This window comes from Salminus brasiliensis, chromosome 11, assembly GCF_030463535.1.
Source record: "Salminus brasiliensis chromosome 11, fSalBra1.hap2, whole genome shotgun sequence".
Classification (NCBI taxonomy): domain Eukaryota; kingdom Metazoa; phylum Chordata; class Actinopteri; order Characiformes; family Bryconidae; genus Salminus; species Salminus brasiliensis.
The window spans coordinates 19,310,943-19,334,347 of record NC_132888.1 but is presented as its reverse complement, the minus strand read 5'-3'; the positions used below and the strand labels follow the sequence as shown (position 1 = coordinate 19,334,347).

Sequence of the window (23,405 nt, the reverse complement as noted above, 5' to 3'; positions counted from 1 at the left end):
CTTTTAACTAGGTTACTTAAAAGACTTTCCTCCACCGTAACGTCGGTTCACTCTTAACTTTTGCCAGTGCTGGAGATTCAAGTAAGACAATTCAGTCAAAAAGGCTCACCTCTACTGATTTCCATACAAGCTGATTATAATATGTGTATAGGAGTGCTTATCACAGGTGCACTAGGTGCCTAACAGGGTAAGCCCATCACATTACACCCAGTTAAACTAAAGATCACACCAGTGTATTAGAGTAAATCTCTCAGAGAGGGTTTCTTATGTAGATTAGAGTTCATTAAAGTTCAGCATTTACTGTCAGTATAACAGTAATGACCAGCATTTTCAATTAAAATATATTCTAATGCAGTAACACACTAACATAACACTAAAATCACTAGATCATGTCTATACAAACATTCATACAACAGCAACTGAGATTATTAGAATAAAATCATCTTAAACATCCTTACAATCAAGGTAATGGACCATTCAAAAAAGTGAATGCAAATAAATGATCACGAGAGGCCAAGTATAATTATTTCATTATTTATTCATTTTTTAGTTTTATCACCAAGGACAAGATGTCATCAAATAAGCTGTGAAATTCCTTGGGGGGCAGGTAAACACAATGAACTGAAGCTTAAGCAGAATATGCTTGTGTGGGGAAAACTCCAAACTCCAAAGATCCAATCATGCCCCAAACACCAGCTGGCTGCATCCACAATACCTCCACGCATTAGGATGAAGGATGAGGATGAAGGGTTCACCTTTTAAATGTTCTCACTTTAAAGGACAGGACATCTGCAATGTTTCAGTCTCACAGGCAAAGAGACGCTGAAGTCACCCAGTCAGCCAGCATATGATAAGCCACAGTAACAGGAGTGCTCACTCTGACTCATCCAGTGCTCATCCTTCCAAGACGTAACTCAGTGGGACACATGTCTAGGGACACAGTGAGCAAAAGGCAAGGGGCTTGTTCTCCAAAACCTTAAAGTCATTAGTGTGTCATTATCATGTAACACGCCTCTCATCCTCCCCCCAATCACAGAGACCTGTACTTCTTCACTTCTTATAAAGAGAAGGTAAAGAATGTGCTCAATGGCTCCTGAATGTAACTTTTAATATAGCATAGCTCTTATTTCCTTCTATGAAAATCTTAATTTGAGAATAAAATGTGACATAGGTGTGCTACACGACACATTTTTAGATTTCTCGAACATTAGATGTCAAGACAGTTAATCGCTGTAGTAGATCAATAGATCAAGGCTTGTGGATAGGCACAGATTTATGAGTCCTGTCCTTCTTACACTGAAGGTGGGGTAACTTTAATTTTGAGCATGGCAATACTGTCTCAATACCTTAACTTTATATAATATCAGGTTACTGAAGACAGTTTTTTCACAGAATAAAAGTAAACGAATTTATTTAAATTGTTTTGATTAGAGGTAGAGGACAAACCTATTTCACAACATTATACATTTATTCGCAAAGATCTGCATCCTGTCTCTACACACAAGTCAAAATAAATTTCTGCAGAGAACAAAAATTTGTAACAAGGCAAACTGCAAAATAAAATCGATACAAAGTGTAGCAGTATAAAAGCTGGCCGCCCAGGTCGCCTGTTATGTTACTGATGATGACCAGGGTTTTGAGCAGGCGATGTTTAGGAGAGCTAAAGAGAGAAGAAGACCTTGAATGCTACAGACAGGTGCCACTTGACCTTAAAGTAGTAGTTTGACAAAAATCTCATTGACAGGGTTGTTCTCTTACCCTAAATGCAGCAGTCAAGATGTGTTTCATATCAGATGTGTGCTTTGTTTAGTTGGAAACGCTAGGCTAAAGCCGTTAACAAACACTGGACTCGGATTGTCACCAGACTCATTTCTGTTAATACATGCCCAAAAACAGCACAGGTAGACCTAAACATTAATGATAAACCTGGATCTACATTATCTTCCACATAATGTCCTGCTTTGTAGAGCTATTCTGCTTCCAATTCCACCGGACTGCAAAGCGGTCCTGGTTACTCAGATTGGTGACCTTCTAAGTCCAGTGTTTGTTGGCAACGATAGCCTAGCATCACCTGTTCTAAACTAAAGAAGCAATCTTCACTCAATCATCCTCATCTGATTAATTTGCCAAACTATTAACTTTAACTGAAAACACTACACCATGTTAGTAGACCTGTGGTCGTCCTGCTACGAGTTGAAAGTTCTCCTTCTGTGGCGTAGAAGTGGGACACAGTACGTAAAGCTCTGCTGGATCATGCCTGAGGGTTGGGGTGGTGGTAACGTATGTGGACTAGCCACTGGGTCCCATCTGCATGGCCCTTTGCTTATGCTCAGCCAGCCACTGCAAAATCTGTTGCTTGAGTTCCTCATTAGGTCTTATCTGGTCCATGGTGAGCGGACTGCGGTTGAAAGGGTCTGTCTGATCACTGCAGGAACACAAAACCAACAGTGAGATCTGGTCACAACACCAACTGCAGGTGTAAGTAGACGGTCATGTTGTGGCAAACAGTGTCGGCGGAATACCTAAGCAAGTGGCGTGCTATTGTTGATCGGTCGACTGTGACATTTGAGGAAGGAAGCAGCACAGGATCAAGCATCAGGGTTGACATGATGGGATCCAGGAATTCATCAGGAGCATCCGAGTACGTCTCTTCCTCTTGCTGATGTCGGTCTGCTAGAGACTGTGTGACATGGAGAATTTAATAAAGCCCTCAAGGACAACAGATGAGAGAGAAACCCAAAAGTACTCTAAAGCTCCATTCAAGCTGAACGAGTTTTACCTGGGGCCTTTTTTCACAAAGCAGGATTTCCTGCTTAGACAGCTTCAAACCAAGTTCAATCTAAGTTCTGTCACACGAGGACGGATCACTTTTTGCTGGACTATATCAATGTGGCAAAGAGCTGCATGTCTTGAGGTGCAGGTTGAGTTCAGGATTTCTGAACAGCTTTTAGACCAATCAGTGTTTCTGACTGTTACAGGGCAGACCAAAAACCCTTCTGTTTTAAGCTATTCAGTAAAGAAATATCAGGAATATAAAGAGATTACTCCAGCAAGCGCCAATACTACGGCAGTGATGACGGCACATTTTACTTAGAAATCCTTAACTTTCTACACATAAAAGGATTGAGCATAGCTGAGTATCCATAGCTGAGTATTCATAGCTGAGTATTCATAGCTGAGTATTCATAGCTGAGTATTTGTGAACCTTGCCCAAGTTGAATGTGCTTGCCTATGTGGTTACTGATTAGATCTAGTGAGTTTAATCCAATAGAAATTTACATCACTTTTACAAGACTGACATAAATAATAATACAGGCTGAATTTCCTTCTGTAACCTAGAGCTCCATCAGTTATTGTAGCTCTGTTCAAACTGACCACACACTAATTTTGTAATACCTAATAACTTAATAATAAATACGGAAATGTCTTGTTATTGAATATTGAGTTGGTCGTGTAATGCAACATCCAGCCTATGACGGTCATAGGAATCATGCGTCAGTCCTCACCCTCCCAGTGGGAGCATTACATGTGATAGGGGTACTATCAAGTGGGTTGGGTAATTGGCTATCTAAAATTGAGGAGAATGTTATTCTGTACCAATCGGCCAGTTAAATCCCTTAGGAATGACTCTACAGGTCCCCTGATAAAACTAAAACTTGATCAGGCACTAAATAGTGCTTTAGTGCCTGATCAACAAAATGACAAACCTTTATTTTATCTGCTAGGAGACTGAAAGCCACAATCATGTCGCCAGGTTTGTTGATCTTCTTTAGGACTCGAACAGTCTGGCAGAAAAGTGTCGGGGAATACGACCTGCCATCCTTTGGGACAGTGGCACAGAAGTTCTCTTCATCACTGTGCCGAAAAAAAATGTAATGAAAGACTTGCTGTATTTTATGAAATCACGTCAAATGTTTAACATACACAGAGCTTACCCCAGGTTCAGGTAAATGGTACAGATGTCCGACACCAACTGCTGAGGCTTGAAGTCAAACTCACTAAAGTCTTTCACCTTCAGGGCACCCATCTTGGGCCCCACCAGGTGTTGCAAAAAGTAATTGAGCATGGAGATGATTCTCTCGGCAAGGAAAGGGTGAACAAATATGCCTTTGATACCTGCGCAAGACAAGATGAGAAAAAGTAAGGTATACAATATCACCACAGTATATTACGCACTAAATACCCCGCGTATCTTACCAGATGTAAGAAAAGCCAAGGTGCCAATGGTCTCATTTGACATGATGTTGTGAAAGCGAGCCAGCTGACCAAACATCTGCAGACTGGACTCCTTCTCTCTGCGGGCATCTGGGGCCAGGCCCTCCCACTCACCCCGGTCTCTCTCTAGCTGCAGGAGCTTGATCTTACTCAGGTACTAGAGAAAACAGTACCAGGGCAGACAGGATTAGACAAATCAGTCTCAACTTAGCACCGACCAGCCTTTGCATGTGCATGTGTTGTGGTTGCATGGTACACTGACTGTTGATCCTCATTGTGATTAATACTGATATTGCACAGGGCTGCATATACAAATGAGCGTTCTGTCCAATTCAGGCACAGTTTCCTGTGTTTTGTGTGAATCTTGCAACAAATCATTACAACTTAATTATAATGATTTTATATAATGTAGCTGCAGAATATTCAAGATAGACAAATGTACAGTGCATCCGGAAAGTATTCACAGCGCTCCACTTTTTCCACATTTTGTTAGGTTACAGCCTTATTCCAAATTGTATTAAATTAATCTCTTTCCTCAAAATTCTACACAAAATACCCCATTATGACCATGTGAAAAAAGTTTTCTTAAGAGTTCTGAAAATTTATTAAAAATAAAAAACTAAGAAATCACAATTACGTAAGTATTCACAGCCTTCGCCATGAAGCTCAAAATTGAGCTCAGGTGCATCCTGTTTCCACTGATCATCCTTGAGATGTTTCTACAGCTTAAATGGAGTCCCCCTGTGGTAAATCCAGTTGATTGGACATGATTTGGAAAGGCACACACCTGTCTATATAAGGTCCCACAGTTGACTGCATGTCAGAGCGCAAACACCAAGCATGAAGTCAAAGGAATTGTCTGTAGACCTCCGAGACAAAATAGTCTCGAGGCACAAATCTGGGGAAGGATACAGAAAAATATCTGCTGCTTTGAAGGTCCCAATGAGCACAGTGGCCTCCATCATCCGTAAATGGAAGAAGTTTGGAACCACCAGGACTCTTCCTAGAGCTGGCCGGCCATCTAAATTGAGCGATCGGGGGAGAAGGGCCTTGGTCAGGGAGGTGACCAAGAACCCGATGGTCACTCTGTCAGAGCTCCAGCGTTCCTCCGTGGAGAGAGGAGAACCTTGCAGAAGGACAACCATCTCTGCAGCAATCCACCAATCAGGCCTGTATGGCAGAGTGGCCAGGCGAAAGCCACTCCTTAGTAAAAGGCACAAGGCAGCCCGTCTGGAATTTGCCAAAAGGCACCTGAAGGACTCTCAGACCATGAGAAACAAAATTCTCTGGTCTGATGAGACAAAGATTGAACTCTTTGGTGTGAATGCCAGGCGTCATGTTTGGAGGAAACCAGGCACTGCTCATCACGAGGCCAATACCATCCCTACAGTCAAGCATGGTGGTGGCAGCATCATGCTATGGGGATGTTTTTCAGCAGCAGGAACTGCCAGACTAGTCAGGATAGAGGGAAAGATGAATGCAGCAATGTACAGAGACATCCTGGATGAAAACCTACTCCATAGCGCTCTTGACCTCAGACTGGGGCGACGGTTCATTTTTCAGCAGGACAACGATCCGAAGCACACAGCCAAGATCTCAAAGGAGTGGCTTCAGGACCACTCTGTGAATGTCCTGGAGTGGCCCAGCCAGAGCCCAGACTTGAATCCGATTGAACATCTCTGGAGAGATCTGAAAATGGCTGTGCACAGACGTCTCCCATCCAACCTGATGGAGCTTCAGAGGTACTGCAAAGAAGAATGGGCAAAACTGCCTAAAGAGAGGTGTGCCAAGCTTGTGGCATCATATTCAAAAAGACTTGAGGCTGTAGTTGCTGCCAAGGGTGGTTCTACAAAGTATTAAGCAAAGGCTGTGAATACTTATGTAAATATGATTTCTTTGTTTTTTAATTTTAATAAATTTTCAGAACTCTCAAGAAAACTTTTTTCACATGGTCATAATGGGGTATTTTGTGTAGAATTTTGAGGAAAGAGATTAATTTAATACAATTTGGAATAAGGCTGTAACCTAACAAAATGTGGAAAAAGTGAAGCGCTGTGAATACTTTCCGGATGCACTGTAGTGTAATAGAAAGAGTTCATTCTGCTTTTTGTTGGAACTGTCTTTATTGTCCAGGGAAGGCTTTCAACTATATTTTGGAGCATTGCTGTGAGGACTTGATTGCATTTAAGGACAAGAGCAGTAGGGAGGTCAGGATGTTGGATCATCACCACCCCACCTCATCCCAAAAGTATTGGATGGAGCACCATCATTCCAGAGGACACACTTCCACTGCTTAATGCTGCGGCTGTATTCCCCTCTAGTCCACACCTGGAATCAGACACGGTGCCAATAGGGTCATGTTCACCTGCTCCAGAGTGTCATATTATATGGGCATTTACAGTGAGTAAACAAGCTGCGTGTGTGTGCTATGGGTGCAACTTAAAAGTGGTGTCCACAAACATTGACATGTTGTGCATCCCTCACAGTACATGCAAACCACATACAGTTCAGATTTAATATAATATGGATGTAGTATGATATTGACAAGACGAAAAATGAACAAATTAACACAATCCTGTGCTATAACCCAATACCTGTATGGCCTCATCTAGTAAGAAGATGGCATCATTCATAAGCAGGTTCAGAAACCTTAAGAAGAGTGGAGGATTCATGGCTTCTAGATTTTCAGATGCATAATCTGCCAGACGCTGAAACAACAAACACGAAATGTTTTTTTTCATTCTTTCAGTCTTTCAGCAATAAGAGAGTGATAAGGAAATAAGTTCATATCATCATTAATACCTGAAACACAAACAAAACCACAAAATAAAAACACATGTAACTAATCTTTTTGTACATACAGTATTTTGCATAATCTTGGCCATCTAATGAAATGATATGTAAAGCTAGGCAGTAAGAATTTACATGTTCAAAAAAAATATTAGAAGAAATGCAAATTGACAAACAAGCAATGCCCTGTGAAGTTGTGTGTGTTAGATTAGCCACTTCCACATCTGCCCTGGAGAAAATCCAGTGTTGTTAGTGGTTTCCATTCCCATAGGTATAACACCTAGTTAAAATAATCAAGCCTTTATTAAAGTAACTAAAGAGAGCTGCACAAATTCATACAATGACTGGAGTTCACAGAGAAGTCAGGAACCAGATTTGTGTCCTTCTGACTGTATTCTTCTACCCAACACCTCAATAATGTCACTAAAAACATCACATTTCGACTATTTTATACATCTAAAGCCACACCAACTTAAAATGAAAACTAGTTACTGATTACAGAGTGCTAAACTTAATTTAGTCAAAAGTTCCCCTAACTCACATTTTTAGTTCTGCATTTCAGTTTGGTCAACAATATTTTTTTTTAGGTTTTGAGCCTAACATTCATCAATTAGCTGCATTTGTTTAGTCTGTGTTCCTCTTCCTCAAATTGTTTACTGTTTATTCCCAGCTACAGGTTGGAGGGGGTGGGGGCATTTATTTTAAATTGTGTCTTTATTAAGTGTCATTTCACAGCTCACAGTAATTTTATGTCCTCACAGCATGAAAATGAAAGACATTTTTCTGAGATACCCACCTTAATGCTCTCTCTATAGCTCTCCTCTCCCCACATGTACTTCAGAATGGGGTACATAGGCCTCCTGTAATTAAACTTTTGTTCAAACTGGTGAGGATCACCTGGGGGAAGAGACAAAGGGCAGGCTTATAAGCCGTTCTAATGAAATTTGACTAAATTCAATTTCCATAACAAATTATGAATTGCAAAAAAACTGTGGAATGCAATGCGAAACCCACCAGTGAACTCAATGTCTACAAACACAGTGATGAGTGCTTCAGCTAGATGAGGCGCGTGACAGTAGGAGCAGAACACCCTCTGTCGCTGGAACATAATGGGCTGCGGAGCGCCAGGCGACACAGACTCCATATGCGGCATCACAGCCTCGAGAACCTCCGCCAGCTTTGCCCGCAAATGAGGATTTTTCATTCTGTCAGTAAATAGTTATATCAGGATTGTCAGCAATCATTATAACAAGGACACAGGACGATATACAATAGCATTAACTCACCATTTTCATAATTTTATATATATATATATATATATATATATATATATATATATATATATATATTTTTTTTTTTTTTTTTTTAGATGTAGCTGAATATTGTATATTAGAATGTCCAATGAAATGATTTTCTGTTTGTATTTTTGTGATTCATCACTGTATCAGATGATACTAAGTTAGCCTTGAGGTCAGCGTTTTTGTAAAGTCTATGTTCCTATGTGTCATGATCCACTCGGTCTGACAATGACGGGAGAACACTCGCAGGGGATGGACCAAGGCGAGAGAGTTTATTGAGAACAATAAACCGTAAACAAAACAGAAATGCAGCAATGATTACAAGGGATAAGGAAGAACTTAACAAAACCGTGACAAACAATACTGGGCAAAACAAAAGAACACACCTGGGGCTGGCAAGGCACTAGGGCTGTGCTAGATACAGACGGACTCACAGACTAGACCGGTGAACACTGAGTACCCAAGGTTAGCTGAGTATCCTGAGTGCATTGGTTGCACTAAGAGTAATTCTCGGCAACCGGCAGCTGACACTAGCCCTACTTAAATACACCAGCCCACAGGTGTAACCCATTCACCAAACGATGAACAGACACATGACAAACACCACCTAAAACCAAGATGGCGACGATGGGTGTCAACACAAGAGTCCTTTTCAACATAAAAGTCCAGAGCATAACTAAACATGACATGACTTTGAAGGGGGAGTTCTTGATCGCCTGTGAGCCGCGGCCCAAGACCGCCCCTGGGGCGGGCGCGACGGCGTGGGCGTGACACTATGCTTCTGCTACTAGAGGGTCTTGAAATAGCTTGTTTTGATTTGATTAAATGCACTGCAGGTAACAAACACTACTATTTATACTTTATGGCCATTATATCATGATACCATGCCCATTATCTATTAAATGTATCAATAAAAGTATTGCCAAAGCATGTCTATACTGGTATACTCCCAACACTAGGAGGGTAAGGACTAATACATGTCTCCTTCTATACATGTAAAGTGCCATGTCCCAGCTCCACCGTACCAGCTAACAGAGGTCTGTGTCGGCCAACATCGCTTTAAAAGTGATGAAGAGAGAGAGCATCATCTACCCACCAGAAAAGAGCACGGCCAATTGTGCTCTCTCAGACTTCGACTACTGATGGCAAAGCAGCACGGTGGTAGCACGTTAGAAGCTGAGCCACTCAGTGTTCAAGATTATTCTAATTGATCTAAATTAGGCACGTCCAATTTTTCTTTGCAAACACCCGGTGTGGATATGCAATGGGAATGGTCACCCTCACCTCTCTACATTTCCCATGTACACAGTGATGAAGTTGAAAACTTGCTCCAGGCTCTCAGTCGACGTCTCCAGCACCTCGTCAGCAAACCGTCGAAGGAATATGAAGAAGTCGCCCATGTTCTCAGCGAAGAACTCTGCAAATGCAGATGTTTATTTTATCTCTTCAACTCACAGCTCATTATAAATCTCAACACTTATTGTATGTCTCAGCAATCGTTAGCTACTATGAAACTACTATGCAAGTTACTCAGTTATGAGAGTGAATTAAAGTGTGGGCTCACATTTGGCTCTTAGGTTAATGGATCAACATACTTTCACAGAACGACTCAGAGAAACTAACTGGCAACTGAAGGCATAACTCGCTAATGAGGAACTGCACTACCTGGCACAAAGCACAGCAGGCTGTTCTGTAGTGGAGGCAGAGGAAAGGAGAGGGGAATGTGCTCAGGTCCCTGGTTGCCCAGACTGAGTTGGACCAGCAGGGCTGCGCAGGAAGCCTGCAGATTGAGGCAGTTCTGGAGCATTGCAGGCTGGGTGGCAGCAGCTTTGGTGGACAGGTAAACAGTCATGAGGCGCTCAAACTGCTCCCGCAGCTGCTCTGCAACTGGACCTCCACTCAGCTGGGCCTCTCGCCATGTTCCCTGCAGCCGGTGCAGAGACTGGTTCATTTTCACCATCTGATCATGTAGTCTAGAGAGAGAGCAAACAGAACAAAAGCCATTCAAGCATATACAGCTCCGGAAAACAATGAAGAGACCACCCTACATTATCAGCTTCTCTATTTTTTTTAGTATTTATAGGCAGTGTGTTTAAGGGAAATTAACATCTACATTGTATTTCAAAGAAGTGCAAAGAAGTTACTACTCCAATTTAAACAACACTGTACTAATTTTTGAACTTTGAGAGCATTCAGAAATCACGATGGTGAAATAACTTTGACTGCCAATCACAGCTGGCAGGCTCTTCACTAGTCTTTCTCATTGCTGTTGGGTGACTTTATGCCATTCATAGTATGCAAATTCAGGTAACTTAGCTTTGTTTGATGAAATGCCTGGAATAAAATGGCAGCTAAACACACAGAGATGCAAATTTAATAAGAAAGAAAATTAAGTGGTCTCTTAATTCTTTCAAAGCGGCACACACACATATACACACACACACATATATATATGTTTGTGTGTGTGTGTATATATACATAACTGTACTGGATGCTATGCTGAACTACTGCTAATAAATGTTAATATCAAAATATCCTTATAGAAGAGAAAGGAATTTGTTGCTCTTGTTTCTCCATTTATGTGTGGTTTTCCTATCTGGCATTCTGATTTTCTGATTTGAAAGTCAGTTGATTTTTTACATTGTGTCAAAATTCATGATAAACCAATGGAAATGCTCCAAACTAAATTGTGTTTTAGGTGACAGTGCAGAACTTAAAATGACCTGTGGAAGCCCAGATGCAGGGTGAGCTGAGTGAGGATCAGGTTCTCAGTGAGAAGACTGTATGACTGGGCAAATTCAACTGTTTGCTGAGGAGGAACAGGAATCAGACATGTCTCCTTGTCTAACCCTGGAAAGGAGTGCAGTGTGGTTAGTTCTGACCTTTAACAACATGAATGAGTTGGTGCTGGGCTAGCAAGACAGGCAGCTTACCTCTGGCATGCACGTTCCTGTTGCGTCGCTCCTCCTCACTAAGGTCCCTAAGAGCACAGTAGGTGGGGTTAAAGGTCAGGAGTTTTGGGGAGCGAGGCCGACAGAAGGGCTGGCAGAGTTTGAGTAGCGCAGCACCTAGGTTTAGAAAGAATGCGTCCGAGGCGTACATCTGGAAGAAGATTTCAGGCATCTGGTTGGCCCAGATTTTGGCCCGTCCCATGTTAGCTTGCAGGCAGTTGCCCAACCAGGAGAGCAGCAGGTGACGAGTCTCGGTGGACTGCTGCAGCAGGTTCTTCAAAATCTGGTGCAGCTTATCGTGAAACTGGCCCATGAACTGATGGAGGCAGTGGACAAAACACAGGCAGTTATTAAAGGGCGGGGGTGAGCGATGGCAACAAAAAACGCAATACTGATAGATGAAGAAACAGATGAAAACATATCATACACGAATATGTATCATAATCATTAGGTTTGCTATTAAGCTGAAACAGGCATTCAGTCACAGTCAAAAATATTGGCAACCCTTCACATCTTTCAGAAAATGCAGCACATTTGATAACTACTCCTGATTCTGGTTCCAGAATTCTTTAGTAGTCTTTAGATTTCATAATGCCATGAACATTATCAAGGCACCCAGAGCCAGAGGCAGCAAAATAACCCCAAAACATCTCTGAACCTCCACCATGTTTTTTATATTGTTCCAATGCAACCAGAAATAAACACCAATGTTTTTGGAAGTGCAAGAAACATCTAGGTGAAAATGTGTATTTTCTGAAAGGGGTGCCAATATTATTGGCTACGACTGTAATACATTAGTAAAAAACTATACTATTCTTAGTACAAGAACTTATATATTATAGGTAATAAATAACAGGAGGAAGTCATACATAACATCCAGTCAGCATCTTGTTACCATGCACTTTTAAAGGGGCCTTTAAAACTGGCCTAAGACTAGCTTGTAATTGTGTTATGTGTATGAGCAATATTTTAACATTTTCATACATTTGTTCATTAATATATCCAACACACATTACACAATATGTATTGGATTCATTAGGAATCCTTGTAGTGTTCAAGCAATGCTGACTGCTAGCTTAGCCTTAAGCTGGTAACAATGTGAATCTTACCTCTGTCTCTGAACAATATATTTGTTCTTTATGAAGCACACAATTTGAACGAATAATGTCTGCAGAGTGCAGGATACTAGGATTTTGTTTAGTTTTTTTTTATTTTCTCTACAACTGAACTACACTGACCTTTTTATAAAGCAGATGGCCAGTGTAGAAATATTGACAATGCCTGCAATGTGCAATATTGTAACATCAATGATCATAAGAACACTGTCCTGACCACCTCCATTAAATAATTAGGGTCCCTGACCTGTAGACATTGAACTTAAACCTAAACAAACTGACAAGATCAGAGAAAAAGCAGCCGTTTGCAGCATTGCTGTATGCACTTGTCTCTGCCTCAATGGGAGCTCACCTGGTGGATATTAGACTCTTGAATCTTCATTTCCTGTGGGCTGGAGCGTGAGGGATTGAGGAAAAAGCCATGGCTTTCCACCACCCCAGGAGTTTTCAACAGACAAGAAATATTCAATACAGCGCCTAGAAGGGTCTTCTGATACTGAAGTCCATTGTTAGGATCTTTGGGTTGAATATGCTCCACCAATACCTGGGAGAAGATGATTGGTATATATTACAGCTCATTAACTTAAGTGCAATCATCACTATATTTCAAAAATATATGAATTACATTAAAGGTATAGGTCAGTGGAAAAATCAAATGAACCTGACTAATCGCTTAGCACGTTTTACTAACTGCTAAGGTTGCTAACAAACACTGGATGCTGACCGTCACCAATCTAATCCTGGAAAATACATGCCAAACTCTTAATTAATTAACTTAAAAACCTATCAAACAAGTAAAAAAAATAGTTAGTAAAATGGCATGGATAGATGGATAGATCTTAAATTAACTTGAATATTAAATTGGAATTGCTTAATCATCCGCATATCATCCCTCTTTGTAGTTTGTAGTACTTATCCACTGAATTGCTAGGGTTGTGCTATACATCAGAATATCACATGTGTGTCATGTTTGTTTGTTAGCATAGCTAATGCTTCATTGTAAGACACTTAGCTACACGGCGCATCTCAAATAATATCAGTATAATGCTTCAAAACATGGACTTTGGACATCTTATGTGAAAAGATGCCACATATTGGCTTACGCTAATGAAAGGTTGTATAAGTTGTAATAATGGTTGTTAGGAAGCCATAGGAACAGAGATTTGGATTTGTTTAGCATGAGTTGTGAGATGATTTTGAGCATGTATTTGTGGAGATGAGATGGTGACGGTCTAAGTTGTTTTTTTAAGCAATGTTAGGCTAGCATCTCTCATTGTTAACTATAAACCACACATCAGACATGATGAACTGCATTAGGAAAAAGTGAAAAATCACTTTCATTCGATTTTTCAAATCGAATCTTTTCAAGACAAATCTTGACTTTAACTGAGTGAACCGTCTAACCTTGGCAATGTCTTTTTGTCGGCTGAAGTAGAGCAAAATGTCCAGATAGGAATACAGCAGCAGCTGGCACAGATCTAAGTCTTTAATGCGCCCTTGGAAAATATCAAGCACTGGTACCATAACCTCTCCAAAAGAGCGCACTTCTTGGTCAGCCAAAAGACCAACAATAACTTCCTCTAGAAACTCCACCACCTCCTCCATTTCTGTAGACATCAGAAAAACAAACATTTACAAAAAAGGTTTTCCAGGAAAATGGAAAGAGTTGCATTGTTTATTAATATATAGACTCAAAAGTGACTCAGTAATAAGATACGAGACATACGAGCTCCGTTGACCGCCTCCAGCAGCAGGTCCAGTAGCTGTTCATACACATTCTGACTGATGTAGATCTCTGGGGTTAGGAGCACTGTGCGGGCATTGGACACAGTCAGGTTCTTACAGCGTACAGCATATGACAGCAGTTTCTCTGGCACTTTAGTGACCTGTGGAATTTTATGAAAACTATTATTGGCTTGACTGTTAGTTGATTATGCACCAAATATTTAACTGGGTCAAGAAGCAGATCTCACAAATTACAGATTATATCAGTACAACAAACACAGAAAATGACCTACACTAAATGTACAAAAGTATAGCTCATACCTGCTCATTTCATTAATTTAAGTTTTTCCTGCTTGTAACAGTAACTGTCTCTACTGTACAGGGAATGACATGAATTGTGCAAAATCTGGGAGCACTGATGTGAAGATTAGATTGCATTCAGCAACAAGAGTGTTAGTGAGGTCAGGATATTGGATGATCGCCACCCCACCTCATCCCCCACTCATCTCAAAAGTATTGGATGGAACGCCATCATTCCAGAGAAAACAGTCCCACTGCTTTATACCCTTTTAGCCCATGCCCAGCAGTAGGCATGGTGCCAATATGTTCCAAAGAGACATGTTCTAATGGCAATACTACTCCACAGGGACTAGACGATGCTGTGTGTGCATGTGCACATCTGTGTCAGCAATGCGTGCAATTAGAAGAGGTGTCCACAAACATTTGGACATATAGTAACATTAACATTGTTAGTCTAACCTATAGATTATTCCTGTTCATTAAGGATGAACTGTTGGGACAGTGGTTCTCAGACCAGACCTTAGGCCTCCAGTCAGTCCAGTAGAGTTATTGCTTGAACTCTGCTCTTTTTATACTGGCAACATATATTGTTCTTAATGGTTTCATTCAAGTGTGGAGGGAGCTGGGGCAAAGCAAACATGTGCAGTTGGGGGGGGTGCCGAGGACTGGTTTGAGATAACTGGCCTAACAGGTAATCATGGATGAAGAAAAATAATAATATTCCAGGGGTGGGCACCAGCACTGCAGACGTCAGTGTTCCTCCTCGTTAAACACACTCGATTCAACTCATTGCCTAATTACCAAAACCTTCATGAGTTGAATTAAGAGTGTTAAAAAAGGGAAACCACTAATCTCTGCAGAGCTGTGCCCAGTTTGACACCTCTGGGTTAAACAGTCCTTGCGTTCAATAACGTCAGAACTGGGCCCCACACCAAGCAAGTAGTATGGCCTTCTTGGCAGCATTGAAAACAGCATGGCAGATTCTCTGGTGAGAGGAAGAAAGTCACTGAGTCAATGGGAGCTCCTTAAAAGAGTCAGGATGGGGGAGCCCATTGCATCAGCCACCACAGTACAACATTTGACTTCCAAAGAAAATGCACTGACTGTTGTGAAGATCTTCAGACAAGGTCATCTGAAAGTGTTTCAAAATGATGCTAAGAATTATGAAGCTCTAGGAATTAGGTGGAACTGAACAGGGTGATAGTTCTGTGCTTACACATCTTATCGCATATCTACAATCCAAAAATAAAGGTTCACAAATAAAATGACAATATGGCTCTATGATAAAATACTACAGATCTTTTGTGTTACATTATGTGGAGGTTCCCATTCAAATGATCTAAAACCATCCATCATTTCAAATAATCCTTTTTGGTGTCCTCCCAAGCTTTCTTGCACAGACCCCAAAAACATTAGATCCGCTTGATAACGATAGCGATAACTATAACGATAACGATAGCTCGATAGCGATAGATCTGTTGTAAGCATCATACAGTAGATTTGTTGTCAACACATCCACTCTTTACAGAGTTACAGATGAAAATGTTCACTCATCTCTACCTATAGCTAGGGTCCACAATAGCTGACCCCATTAGTGGTAATAAGGGGAAACTGAGCATCCCATGCTGCCATAGAAGATGACCTAAAATAGTGGACCTTCATGTGAATGTAAAAACCTTTATTCTCAGGTCTCAAAGTTAAAGGAGATAAGGCTTCAAACAAACAAGGTAATGAAGTCTATAAGCAGAAGAACAGTGTCACCTACCTCCTCCTTTGCCCTTTGATAGCAGGCATACAGGTATGGTATGGCCCGTTTCTCCCCAGCATCACGGTCAGCTGAGAGGTTCACTACACTGCAGGATGTCATGTAGATAAGGTGGTTCCCAGGTTCTAGTAAAAGCAGCCTGCTAAATATAGCCTGAGAAAAGAAGATTTTTCCTTAGCCTATTTAAAAATGCACATCTTTGGACGTGTTCATTTTAGAGAAAACGGAAAAACCATGTCCTGCTCATCACCTGTTCTATTGTGTCCATGTCGAGCCAGTCTTGGCCATCAAGGTCAGCTGCCATCTCTTCAAGGTAGACACAGCGTGGGGGTATGCCATTGCCGCTTCGAAGACTGGGGTCACCTGTAGGCCAAATCATGGACAGCTGTATTTTTTAATATGACGCATATTTATTATATTGCTATTCATTGCAGGTGTGTGTTATAATATCTTAATGTAAACAGTCTTCAACTAAAGTCAGAGCCATTAACATAAATTGCTTTGAAGCTAGAGTAATATCATGGTCATGATTAACTGCCTTGTGATAAGTACTCGTACACTGACAGAGCATGGTATGATGTACTGTTTCTTCAAAAGGAGTTCTAGGCCTCGCTTCGCCGAAATATTCTACTACAGTAGACCAAGTCTCATTATTCCATTGTTAACGTCACAAAATCAAAACCCAAAGACCTAATCCCAATGGTTCATGGTCTATGCATAATGGTCCAGGCTTAATATGTGGATATGACACTGTGTAGACTGTGAAACAGTTTGCATAGTTTTGGATGCTTTAAGCTGTGGAGCAGTAGAACTGCGTTCTCTGAAATAATGGTGCTCCTTCCAATACTTTCTGTCAGCACTACTGTCAGGTTGTTCCAGCAGGAACCTCAATAAACTTCAGCTGGTGCAAAATGCTGCAGCCAGGGTCCTTACTAAAACTAGAAAATTTGACCATATCAGTCCAGTTCTATCAGCACTTCATTGGCTCCCAGTTAAATTCCGTATTGAATACAAAATTCTTTTATTAACATATAAAGCCCTACATGGCCTCGCTCCTGAGTACCTGCAGGATCTTATTGTATATTACGAACCATCAAGACTACTTAGATCTCAGGGTGCTGGCCTCTTACGCGTTCCCAAAATTCAGAAAACCTCAGCAGGGGGAAGAGCCTTTTCTTATAAAGCCCCCCAGCTCTGGAATAACCTTCCAGATAATGTTCGGGACTCAGACACAGTCTTAATCTTTAAATCTAAGCTGAAAACTTATATGTTTAGTTTAGCTTTTGGTAATTAATGTTTCTTAGATAAGGGCTGCAGGTCCAGGGGTTCGCGGACCCAGGGAATTGTAGTACACTGAGATGCTGGAGCTGTCGTCTCGCTGCTTACACGCGATCACTCAGGTTTGTTGACGGTGGAGCAGATAGATGCTGGTGTTCTCAGGGTACGCCCGTGTCAGTGTTTACCTTTTAAGGCTCTCTCCTTTTAATTATGCTGTGATAATCAGACCTGCCGGAGTCGTCAGACATACCCAGATGCTGATTCTCAACATTCTCTGCACTCCATAAAATTCCTCTTAGAACTAACTTCTCTCTCTTTACCTTCCCCGAGTAAATGGCCACCCAGCCCGATCTGCAGGAAGATTGCCCGCTGAGATCCCCTCTACCTGCATCTAACCAGCTGCCACCTACCAGTCCGGCCAGCGGGTCCCCCCCCAACCCGCCACCACCCATGGCTCACCCGCCAGCTTCTGCTGCCTGTTTGGTGGCCGTGCTGAAACCTAGATGGACTCGTGCCTGTCTGACACTATTAATATTGCCACTATTAACTTTCTGTTGTATCTGCTTTGGTAATTTTTATCATTAATGTTTAAAACAGTCTGGCCAGAGGAGGATGGGTCCCCCTTGTGAGCCTTGGTTCCTCCCAAGGTTTCTTCCTCCAGCTCTGAGGGAGTTTTTCCTTGCCACTGTCGCCGTTGGCTTGCTCACGGGGGTCTTTGACGCTTCATGTTATTCCTTCTTTCTTCTCTGTCTCTGTTCTTTATTAAGTACTAATTATGTAAAGCTGCTTTGTAACGACAACAGTTGTAAAAAGCGCTATACAAATAAATTTGACTTGACTTGACTTGACTTTTGGGATGATTTGAAGAGGGGTGGTGACCATCCAACATTCCAACCTCACTAACACTCTTGTCGCTGAATGCAATCAAATCCTCACAGCTATGCTCCAAAATGTAATAGAACAGTAGATACTTATTTTTTTAATTTATTTTGGAAGACACCACAAATGAGCGGGTGTCCCAATACTTTTGCCCATATAGCGTATCAGCAAAAAACACTAACAATGTCTTCCCATAAGGAGTGTTTGAGTAGTTTGAGCAACATGGCCTACTTTTAGATGCTTGTCGTAAGGGAAACGCTACAATTAATGAAATAGCTTATTTTAAATCTTAGCAGCTTTTAAAGAAAAAATATTGGCCTGATTTCAGCCGAGAAAATAAAATGTGGTATTGTGTCATTTACTGCTATAATTGTGTCTTTTCCAACTTATCAAATAAAAAATATATAAATAGTGAAAGTAATCATGTGTCATTGAACTGTCTTGAAATAGGTTTTGCCATATTGCCATCCCTTTTCTTAGCTGTGCAGTCAGTGGTGAGGACTGAAACCCAGTGCTTAGACCAGACTGGTTATCAAGGGTGGAAAACAGCCCTAAAAGAAAGATCAATTAGAAGATAGGATAGATAAAGAAAATGAAAGACTGGTAACAGAGTAATGCAGATGACTAAGATGCTGAACGGAAAAAGGATGAAGTCATTTGCTCTGCTTCTGGAAAGCAACGTCACCCCATTATCGTCATCATCTGGAGTGAGCTCATCAAAGGAGTTTAGAGAAATGATGTCATTACGTTTACAGTAAGCCATCAGCAAATGCTATTTAACACAGGTAAACAGCCACACAGTCCTGTGCAAAAGTCACAAAACTTGTGTGCTTTTGTAGCATCACTACAGCCATGGCGGGATGTGTACATAGACTCATCATGGACATTTCATGGCAATATTGGTCTTTCAGTGATTTATTTGGACTGTTGGCTTATTGGTTTCCCACCTAACGTTTAAACATAGTCCACAAATCTTTAATAGGGTTGCAGGCAGAATGCGGAAGGCCTGCTTTGTCCATTTCCATTTCGTAACCACATTATTTCTTTGTTTGTCTAATGGCAGGTAGTCCTTCTCCTACACTATTTCATCCATGTTCCATCCATGTGCAACCAAGTTAATGAGCCAAGTTCAAAACAATGAACCAAGTTTAAAACAGCCCTAGAACATGTTGCTAACACCACCATGCTTAACAGTTGCCATTGCATGCTTAGTAAATGCAATCACCCTTTCTCCTTTTAACACGTCATTTCTCCTAGCACAACATGTCATGCTAACAGATTTTTCCCCAGAGCTGTAGCGCTCCTCAACCACAGTGGACACCTCCCACTGTAAACCTCAAAACATACAACTGAACTGTACCAAACCGGACTGAACAGCTATTTGCACTATGACTATTTGCACACCTGTACAGATGTTCTCTTTCTGTAAATATTCAGGTCATCTGTAACTTTCTATATATAATATTTTTCAACTAAATCTGTTTCACATCTCTCAGCTTCTTCAGCTCTTTGTTACCTTTAGTACTTTTTTACTTTAAAAATGTATCCCCTATCCTATTTATTGTTTAGTGTAATTTTCCTTTAGTTTAACACTGTAAATAATCTGTGTTCTGAGTTTTTGTTACTTGTCATACATGTTGCTCTCACCAAGACAAATTCCTTGTATGTGTAACATAACTTGGTGAAATAGAGATTCTGATTCTGAACATCTTGGTCTCATCTTTAGCCATGCATTCGGCTGTGACATTTGGAGGTGTCGATTTTGGTTTATGATGTGTTAGGTAAAAGAACACGGTCAAGAGAACACAGGTTTTGTTGCTGACTTTGTCTGTGAACTTTAGATACTGTATGGATTTGTTCAGTTGCACCAGCAGCTCATATGATTTACTTTAATAAATGGCTGATTTGATAAACAAGGTACAGGATGCTGTAAATACTGAGTCTATTGCGGATCGTTTAGGAAATAGTCAAGCTAACACACACATGCTTTGTGTTTTATATTTCTTGGAATAAGCTGGATTAAACCAAAAAAAAAAGTGGTTTCACAACCTGTGCTGCACTGCACTGCATCCAGTTCAACAGCACTAATTATACCCATTAGGTAATTTAATATGTAGGTGTTCAGTGGTCTAGACATACTGTCCTTTACCATATTATATATAAGAAGGGCATTTTGTGCTGTTTATGGATAGGACTGTGCTGCACATTTTATGCGATATAGCCAAAGTATGGCCCACTGGGATATATTTTATTTATATTTTATATATATATATATATATATATATATATATATATATATATATATATATATATATATATATATATATATATAATATTATATATTATATTTATTGACTGGTCATGGTGTGCTGTGCAGTTCAGTTAGCATTAACTGTAACATGGGCTGAGCATGTTATTACTGATGATCAACACTCACTGTTGTCCAAAGTGATGAGAAAGATCCTCTGAATCATGTGATTGACATTGAGCTGCTCACAGAGCTCCTGTCGCGAGCGAAACGAGCGGCTGATCTCTGCCACCGAGTCATCATTGTCCTCTATGCTGTCAGACACCGAATTGTCAGACTCGGACTGGCTCTCCCCAGACTCTTCCGCTGCAAAACATCACATAAAGAAAAAAACATGATAATTATGCACATAACACAGCATACATACAGACTGACAGATATGCTTTTGATTGATATACTGCACTCTTAATATTTTCTTTCAGGCATGGGTGGGTAACGGGGGCCAGAGTCCAGCACAGCTTGCAGATTTCCCTGCTCTAACAGAACTACAACCTGGCAGATTAACAGATGAGTTGAATCAGATGTGCTTGAGGAGGAAAAGCACAAAACTGTGCAGGAATCCATCCTTCTGCACTGGAATTACCCACCCCTGCTTTAAGTGTTCCTCAGTGAACCCAATGGTTCTATGTAGAACATTGAACATGCATGCATACATGGCCAAACAGTTCTCCTCGATGGTGTAAAACCTATTTGTAAAAAAGGCACTAAAGGGGTTTCACTAACGTTATCAGTCATGTGAAAGAATTAGGATACCCTATGAAAACCTTATGTCTTTCTTTTTTTAACATTTTTGATCTTGTGATGGAGGTAGATGGAGGTAAAACATAAGAAATGTATGTGTAAAATGCAATTAATAGTTGTGAATAAAATTATTGTGAGTAACAATTTAGGACACCTCCACATTTATTAACACTTAAAATGACTAAAATTAGACGGGAAGTAAGGACTGTGGATGAGCCTCTCATTTAAACCTCAGACATTCAGTTTGGTTTGCTCTTGACTGTTGAAGTGAGAGATATCTCCCTGGCGAGATCCAAAGAGCTCTCTTGTATGACAGTTGTATACGTATATGACCTATATCACCTCCATCTCTCATCTAACGTACAAATCAAACGTCTTCATACTTATGTCCTAACTCTTTCACATGGCTGCATATAGAACCTATATTGCTCAGAGAGCAGAACGCAGAGAACTTACAAGGTGGGTCGGCTTGCTGCTGTAACTTCTGGCCTGATGCAAACTGCTTTGCATCAGCAAGAGAACTGAACAGGGCAGCAAACGGGTTTCCAGAGATGTTCTGATTATTATTGCCCTGGTCTGTCATTTCACTGGAGCATGTACTCCATCAACAGGTGCTCAACACCAGCCTGTGAGGAGGAGAAGAAGAACAGTCTGAACAATCTGGGTCATAGCTTCAATCATAGCTTTTGCAAATCTCATGACCTGTCGACGAGAGCTGAACTAAGAACTCCTGCTGTCAACAGCTTGGCCAATATCAAACAACTCACAGCATGGATAACTCATACCTGTTATAAGAAGTGTATAAGAAGAGTGCTAAGGTAAGGTCAGAAAAAGGTCAGAATGAGGTTTCCTAGCACATATAACCACAGAGATGTCCTCAGTGGACCAGACTGAAAAAATAAACATCAGAATAATCCAAAATCTAGTCACTTCAAAGAAAGAGCTTCAGGCTTTCCTGCTTAAACAGTGGATCACTGCACATTTGCACTGGGTACCAGATGTTCCCTGTGTGAGATAAGAGCCATCTACAGCGTCACAGAGAGAACTGGCCTCCAGCTTGGCCAATTGGTGTTTTTACCCCTCTCCACCAGTCCCTACTGGGTTTATTCAGTCAGGTTATTACAGCTGACAACTACCTCTAGTCGGTTAATACTGAAGTGACTTCAAAATAATGCGCTGCGTTCACACCTATGACTTCATATCACCGTAAGTTGGAAAACAGGAATAACGAACTCTTGTCAATGTACAATTACAGCTCACTGTCATGACAGAAAGTGGTCGGATAGTCTGTAACTGCCATGTTTATGTTTTAGACACTTGATATTAAGCTAGCTAGCTAACTAGCTAGCTAACTAGCTCTCCATGCTACCCGAGCAGCTCTCTGCTGTTGGCTGGCCGGCTTGCTAACTAGCTAGCATTCGGGCTAACTAGCGTAGCAACCTGCACAGAGCAGCAGCAGCAGCGCCGCTAGCTAAGTAGCTACAGACAGGGCAGACATGGCACTTAAAGCGCATACGAACAGTCAACAAACGCCCGAACACATCTACAGCCACATAAATAATGTCAAAGTACGAAGCAGAGCCAATGCCATACCCGTTTTCCGCTTGTAGTGTGATTGGTTGTGGGCTATATTAGAGATGATATGGTTCATCTACACTGCTCTACTGCATTTCCTGCATAAACACATATGCGCGAGGCGTCATCACTAGTGGACGCAGCTCAGGCACGCAAACAGCGAATCGATTCCTTTACGATTGATCAGATTCAAGATTCAATGAGTCGAACTTACAATTTAAGAGCACATATCCTATCCTATTATATATATAGAATAAATATATTATTTTTAACATGTTTACATTCATAACTTTAATAATGTTTACATCACATCAAACCTGTTTTATAAAACAAACAAAAGTAAAAAAAAAGATATGGTCTCTTTAACGATTTAGTCCAGAGGTATCCTGATCACTCTTGCTCTGGGCATTTCTCGGCTGGACTGAAGAAACAGAATTATCCATTAAGACAGCAGTAGAGGGTTAT

General features: G+C 40.9%; 1 protein-coding gene across 1 annotated transcript; it reads right to left on the bottom strand.

The window, feature by feature from the left end:
- Window positions 1-518: 518 nt before the first annotated feature.
- On the bottom strand, window positions 519-23,049 carry ube4a (ubiquitination factor E4A (UFD2 homolog, yeast)). Its single transcript, XM_072692109.1, has 20 exons — window positions 22,959-23,049; window positions 21,822-21,991; window positions 20,754-20,930; window positions 16,410-16,522; window positions 16,160-16,312; window positions 14,096-14,255; window positions 13,774-13,976; window positions 12,722-12,913; window positions 11,237-11,570; window positions 11,027-11,153; window positions 9,969-10,276; window positions 9,588-9,720; window positions 8,020-8,210; window positions 7,802-7,902; window positions 6,810-6,923; window positions 4,198-4,372; window positions 3,936-4,116; window positions 3,708-3,855; window positions 2,523-2,680; window positions 519-2,425 (listed from the first exon to the last, which is right to left on the bottom strand). Exons 2-20 carry the CDS (start codon window positions 21,946-21,948, stop codon window positions 2,290-2,292), a joined length of 3,231 nt encoding a protein of 1,076 aa, XP_072548210.1. The 5' UTR covers window positions 21,949-21,991; window positions 22,959-23,049; the 3' UTR covers window positions 519-2,289.
- Between the last annotated feature and the right edge of the window lie 356 nt (window positions 23,050-23,405).